The sequence below is a fragment of the Alexandromys fortis genome, unplaced genomic scaffold (assembly GCF_014885135.2).
Source record: "Alexandromys fortis isolate MF-2015 unplaced genomic scaffold, M_Fortis_MF-2015_v1.1 scaffold_74, whole genome shotgun sequence".
NCBI lineage: Eukaryota > Metazoa > Chordata > Mammalia > Rodentia > Cricetidae > Alexandromys > Alexandromys fortis.
The window spans coordinates 8,047,539-8,055,055 of record NW_026068008.1 but is presented as its reverse complement, the minus strand read 5'-3'; the positions used below and the strand labels follow the sequence as shown (position 1 = coordinate 8,055,055).

The 7,517-nt window shown below is 33.9% G+C and overlaps 1 protein-coding gene across 1 annotated transcript in view; it reads right to left on the bottom strand.

Annotated features, from left to right (window-relative positions):
- Positions 1–1,773: 1,773 nt before the first annotated feature.
- The window catches only part of Ralyl (RALY RNA binding protein like), a 423,647-nt gene continuing 417,903 nt past the window's right edge, over positions 1,774–7,517 (bottom strand). The window contains exon 8 of the mRNA XM_050161774.1: positions 1,774–2,662. Coding sequence (XP_050017731.1) covers positions 2,645–2,662 — 18 coding nt within the window. The 3' untranslated portion in view covers positions 1,774–2,644. The remainder of the gene's footprint in view (positions 2,663–7,517) is intronic.

The following is a 7,517-nucleotide window of genomic DNA, read 5'->3' as shown; positions in this document are numbered from 1 at the left end:
CTTCCTGTTGCCTATAAGATGTAAAACACCCACCTACCTTTTATTACCATGCATACCTGCATGTCACCGTGTCATGTCATCATGATAATGGACTAAATCTCTGAAACTGTGAGTCGCTCCAATTAAAAGCTTTTCCTTTATAAGAGTGTTCATGGTCATGCTATATCACACTGCAATAAAACCCCAGTTAAGGCAGCTTGTAAATATCTGTCATCAAAATAAATTCTTCATTCTGATAGAGGTAAGGACTAAAGAGAAAGGCTGATAGTGTCACAGAGGTCAATGGGAAAATAATTCTTATTTTAATTGCTCATCCTCTTTATGATGGTCATTAGAGAAAACATCATGTTTTCCATTATTCATGATAATGCTAGGTTTCAAATATCATACCATGGGACAATCAATGATACAGATTCCCAAGAAAGCATCTCTAAGCAGATTGGTGCATGTTTTACTTAAAGATTTAAGAAGAATAAGTTTCTGCTGTTTCTTCTTCACAAAATAATACCTTGGGCTTTTTCACCTCAGAGGGAACATTTTGTGACACTTTCAAATCTCCCATAAGGTGGGAGAGAAACACATTGTGGTGAAAACTGAATTGCCTTCCTGTCTTCGTATGGTTCATTCAGTCTCCTGTGATAGTCTCAGACAATTAATTCCAAGGGGGATATTACAACAGACATCTATGAGTATTTTCCCAATATGCCATCTATCTGCTTTTGTAGTTGTCAATAAAAAATATTGATACTATCATGGTGAAGTCAGCTGGCATTTCAGGAACAGAATTTTTCTCTCTGATGACTTAAAATATAAAAAAGCAAGAAATTAGGAAACAACATTCCTCAAGACCCAGTAATACCGCTTTTGGGTATATATCTCAAGGATGCTCAATAGTGCCATGAGGACATGTACTCAACTATGTTCATAGCAGCATTGTTTGTCATAGCCAGAGGTAGAATGCTTGACTTTTATGCATGAGGCATTAAATTTGAATGTAAACACTATACCAAACAAAGAAACAAGAAAAGAGTAACAGCACACACATGTGCAAATACACAGACAAATAGCAAGAAAACTAATGTACTTTGTTTTCTTAATAATAAATTCTACTCATAATTTCCCTATGAGAATGTTATTCTTTTTATGCAATTGTATTTTTTATTCTATTACATTTAGAACATAAAGAATAACTATAAAATAAAGTATCTTGAAGACATAAGAACAGAAATTAGAGAAAACTTATTAGGATAATTCTGATTCCTCTCAGTTTCTGTGGTTAAAAAAATGGTTTAATGTGATGAAGCAGTTGTGGTGGAAAACTAATTTCAATGGGTGTTGTCATGGATTCTTTAATGAAGACAATGGAATTATCTCCCTTCAGATGTATGGCCTGTTTGAAAAACAAGACCTTGTGATGAGGTGGATTGCTTTATATCCTTATCTTTAAATACTTGGAAGAGCAATACACATTTTTGAAATGTGATTTGAATAATGACTTTTGTAAAGAAGGGAGGATCATCTAACTTTCTTTTGTACATCAAGTAAATGTATTTTCAAACACTGGCATGCCATAGGGAGTATGCTGAACAGACACAAAACATATTTAAGTGTGGTTGGATTGCTTTTATTATCTGACTTGTTTTATCCCATTGTAGAGATGCAAACTGTTCACACTGACTATTAATGAAGTGACACAAAAAGACAAAGGACACACCAATTTGTTTTTAAAAGAACCAGTATTTATTAAGAAATTATGTGCTGAATGTGCCTACATCCTGTAGGGATGGTCTCTCCCTTTTCCACTGCACAAGACAATATCCAAGAGATTTTGGAAAATACAGTGCTTGGGAATAGAGGATTCTGAGGACTAGGGAATGAGATGAAGGGGTGTGTGCACTAACTGAAATTTTGGGATCCTAGGACAAGACAGTCTTTTTCTTATTAGTCTACTTCTCATCTTTCCAAATACTGAAAACTGTCTGCAGAATTTTACAGTCAGTCTCAAGTAAGAGGTGATTTTTGGGTCATTTCAGCTCACTAGTGCCAAGCATGCTCACAGGTCAAACCAGTGTCCTTAAATGGTTGCATCACTTCTGAAATAACGGCATTCTTTTATTAATAAAATGGTGCTTAGAAAGGGCAGAAATATAGCTTTTTCAAATAGTTTTCCTCATAGTCTAAAGAACCTTAAACTATAAATAGAAAATAAATTATAGAAACTAGCATACAATGTATATTCTCCATATGACATTGCTGGAAACAAGCTTTAAATGTAGAATTGCAATACTATGTGACTATGTGATCAACAATGACACATGCTAATCATAAAAATAGCTTTTACAAATATACATTTGTATACAGTGTCTCTCTCACCATTCATTAATGTTCTTCACACTTTAATACTTACAAAACATAATTAAAAAGAGGGAAAACACATTTACCATGTAAACCATAAAATGACAATTTTATAGCTTTTAACACATAAGAAATGGTATGTCTAAAAGTGAACAGTATGGTCCATATGACTGGGGCTTTACATAAACTGAAGTGGAGGTGCTGCTGTTCAGAATGAAATCACCTTTGATATTTCTCCGCATGTCAAAGCCTCTTTTTCTTCTTTTACAATATTGTATACAACTTCAGATCACTTTATCTGTAGAAACTGAAAAGAGAAAAAATTACTTGAAAAAGGCAGACATTTGTGGTTTGTTGTTTTTAGCATGTGGGTATACAAATTATATCTGAGGAGTAAATAAAGAAAAAACTAAAGCAGTAACTATGACTTTAGATCATATATGTTTTAAAACAGTATTTTAAAACATACTGTTGATTCTTTCAGATTGATCATTGTTGAAATAAGAGCAGCAGGGTTGCGTCCCGGCACCCGGCTGCCCGCATGGCTAGCTTATGCCCAGAAATAATTACACGGAAACTGTATTCTTTCAAACACTGCCTGACCTATTAGTTCCAGCCTCTTATTGGCTAGCTCTTACATATTGTTCTAACCCATTTCTAATATTCTGTGTAGCCCATGAGCTGGCTTACCAGGGAGGATCTTAACCTGCGTCTGTCTGGAGCGGGAGAATCATGGCGACTCCTCACTCAGCTTCTTTCTCCCAGCATCCTGTTCTGTTTTCTCCGCCTACCTAAGGGTTGGCCTATCAAATGGGCCTAGGCAGTTTCTTTATTAATAAGAAATCACTCCCACATCAGATCATATCAACCCCTACGCCTCCTGTCACTCCTCCAAGAAGGACTACCCCCATACTACTTTTCTGCCTGCCTGTGTTTCTTTCTTTCTTTCTTTCTTTCTTTCTTTCTTTCTTTCTTTCTTTCTTTCTTTCTTTCTTTCTTTCTTTCTTGCCTTCCTGTCTTCCTGCCTTCCTGCCTTCCTGCCTTCCTGCCTTCCTGCCTTCCTGCCTTCCTTCCTTTCCTTCTTTTGTGTAGATCCTTTCATATCTACTTTGTGCTGCCCATATACTGGTGAGTATGAAGCCATTCACAGAAGCATCAAAGATACAAATGATAAGAACACAGTAATCAAGAAACATTGATTTGAAGAGATCTAAAAGCCTTTATTGGTCCCACATATATAAATGCACATTTCATGAAATCCTTGTCAGTGTGTGAGACTGAATTGTCCTTTGTAACATATAGACTCAAAGATTAGTGTATTAGGATACTGTTCATATATAAGCAGTGTGATTAACTTCATTAAAAATAAATTGTGTGGGGCTTCAGAAATGGCACAACTGGAAAAAAGTGTTATAAAATTTATAGACACATTGTCTTAGTGACTCATTCTGAAGATATATCTGGGCTCTGTATAATTTCATACTTAAAAGTGTTTCAGTGTAGTTAATTAGGAGGACTTACTGAAACTTAATAGAGTATAAACTTAAACAGTAGGGAATTGTTTTAAAATTAAACAGATCACCTAATTTTAATTTAAAATTGTTGTATTAACAACTGAATTGAAATGCCTAATATATAATTATGCGTAATTTTATATAATTTTATAATTGTGGTTAATGGTTCAATACAAATTTATTATTGTTAAATGTTGAGGTGTTCCAAAGGTTCCTTCATTTATTACATACTAATTTCAAAATAATCATAAATTACATCGATTTTACAATATTTTTCAAAACAAAGGGAACCAAATTAAACAACAACAACAAAAAAACTAGACCTGCTGTTCTCCCAAAATCTTCAAAGATCTTTGATAGAAAAATTATATATGTGCCAACAACAAGGACAGGACTAAATTTGGCACTTAGGTAATACTAAGTGCCTGGATGTGTTCAGAGGCCGATCTGTCTTGCACAAGTCATCTTTAAACTAAACTCAGTGGACCTAGGTAGCAGTTTCTCTTTGTCATCCTGCGCATCCTTTATGCTAATGAAGAGCACAACAAGAAAACCTGATTGAGTCACAGGGCTTCAGGTTATTTTATTGTTGTTGTTGTTTTATGGGTTTTTTTCTTATTACTGAATTCTTACTATGGCTATTATGTTGAAAGTCTAAAGAAGGTAGGACATACTAAAATATTTAATATATTAGGTATTAGGAACTTTTTCGTTAAAAAAACAGACTGTTTCTCAAAACAGACAAATAAAGTATCAGTAAATAAGAAACCAAATATTTTATATTACAAATTATATTTACAAGGTTTGGGTGCCAAATTACTATTTAAAGACTCTTACAAATGCTTTGTGGATTTTGATGCATTTATATGTATTGTCTTAAAATAATGTATTTCAATTTTCATTTTCAACTATAGTATATCTTATGTAACTAAAATTAAACAAGTGTTAATAAAACTTGCATCTGCAGAAAACAACAATCCAGGAATATGACACGAATGCATTTTGATACTATCTTTATATAAAATATATATTTAATTATCTCCTTCTCTTATTTCTAATTGCTCAATCTATAGCATATGCATCTTAAACATGTATTTAAAAATTAAAACATTCATTTTTTTTTCTTACTATAATTCTAGGTTGTGCTCATGTATAGGAGGAATCAATTATGGTATAAAACCACAATATTTGGAACTCATGATTCAAAATTATATACTATTGTTTGTGTGGACTAAAGGAAGTTTTGTACATAATCTGTAAGTAAATACTAAAATGAGAAATTACTATTTTGGAAGAAATACCTTAAACAATGTCAGTTAACCCCCAGATGAATGCTATTATGTGAAAATCAAGCACTGTAGTATTAGAAGCTAATTGGTAAAAACAGCATGCAGGAGGGAGCTAGTACAGCTGAAATGGCTGCAATCACCCTCTTGTCATAGAGTCTTAATTAATTATTTTCTTACTACAGATGGAAAATGCTGTAATTAATGTTGTAGCTGTTTTGTAAAGTTTCCATTGACTGTATTTTTTTCATATTAAATTCTGAGATATCACTTTGATTTAGAATATTTGCATACTGTTCTGCACATCTGGCAATTATTCACTTTATTAGAAAGAAAAACACCAGGTTGTAGACTGCTGTTCATTCTCTCTTATGCTTTTGATACCTTTCTTTATTTCCTCCTTTGTTCTTTAATTATAAATGATCTTATAAAATGATGTCTGTAGAGGAAAGAAAAGAGGAAACGAGATCTTGAAAACAATATATTGAAATCTTTCCAGAAATTTATAAAGTCTACCATGAGTATAAGATAAAAGCTTTATTAACTTTACTTTGTGTTGTGCTGTTATTAGATATATAGAAACATGACGAATATAATTTTTTTATTAAATAATGGAAAAATTATTCTCTAAGATTTTATAGAAATTCAAATGTGAGAAAGGCTTCCTGTTGATTTCTAATATCCTGGAGAGAAAGGAATAAGCTGTGACATTCTAGATGTCTTCTTTTCCTTCAGGTAAATGACCATTTGTAAATTGGTTTGTTTAGTATAATGTAAAACTAATTGTGCTCTCTTGAAGAGTGGGAAATTTATTTTTTTGCTGTATGGAAGCTTGAATGCTTTTAAAACAAATTCGCTTGATGATAAATATTATTTTTTCCAACTCTCATTTGCTTTTATTTCTGAAAATGACAGAGGAAATCACTCTAACAAGACTGTATTATTCTTCTTCTGTTTTACTAAGATGAAGAAGACAGCATGAACCACAAACCAAGTTTGTTTACTTTTAAGCCCCATGTATTCATGTTTGTTAAAATAAAGAGATACCATAAAATTGGAAAAACTACAACTTACATAAAGTTTTACCACAAAATAAATAATACTTTAAAATACAGTTTATGAATTATCATTTATGAGAAATGTTTATCTTTCTAAATTGTGATGTGTAACAATCAGATATTTTATATTGTCTTTGCAGTATCCTTAAAGGCAAAAAAATAAGAAAAATTATGTAATATTGGCACATATATAACAGTAATAAGTACCTTATCAACACTGTCCACAAGGGTATGCTATGAAATTTATCATGAAGGGCAGTGGGATTGTAGGAATTTGAGACATGACTAAAATTTAACCAATGATTATTAAATCGGGCAAATGAAGAGTGTGTCAATTAGAAAATCCAGAGAGTCTTGGTGGAAAGTTTAGTTGTGTTCATCAAACAACTGTCCACATGTTGAAATAGGAGTGGCAGGGCTGTGTCCCCGGCACCCGGCCGCCCGCATGGCTAGGTTATGCCGTGAAATAATTACACGGAAACTGTATTTTTTCAAACACTGCCTGGCCCGGCTAGTTCCAGCCTCTTATTGGCTAGCTCTTACATATTGTTCTAACCCATTTCTAATATTCTGTGTAGCCCACGAGCTGGCTTACCAGGGAGGATCTTAACCTGCATCTGTCTGGAGTGGGAGAACCATGGCGACTCCCTGACTCAGTTTCTTTTTCCCAGCATTCTCTTCTGTTTACTCCACCTACCTAATTTTCTGTCCTATGAGGGCCGAGGCAGTTTCTTTATTATTAACCAATGAAAGCAACAGATAAGATACAAGACCCACCTCCATCATCTACAAATATATCTTACTATTAGACATGAGCCTGGCCTCTGATAGATACATCGGCAACCCAAGTATATTCAACCACAGCCAAATCTGTTTTAAATCCATGTTCTACAATAACAATGTCTAACCCTAGTGTCCAAATTTTACCAATGGGAAGAGAATACTCAGGACAGAGACCAGGCAGATTTAGCTATCAATATGACAGAAAAATTAGAATCAGGCCTTCTGAATTTTATGCCACTCTGTATTAGTTTATACTACTGTGATATCGCTGAATAAAACCCACTTATTATAAGAAAGATTTATCAGAAATGACTTTTAAATATCTGATGAATTGGTACATGATTGGTTGGCTCTTCTAAAGTAATTTGCTGCTGGGCGGTGGTGGCGCACACCTTCAATCCCAGCACTCGGGAGGCAGAAGCAGGCGGATCTCTGTGAGTTCGAGGCCAGCCTGGTCTGCAAGACCTAGTTCCAGGACAGGAACCAAAAAGCCACGGAGAAACCCTGTCTCGAAAATCCAA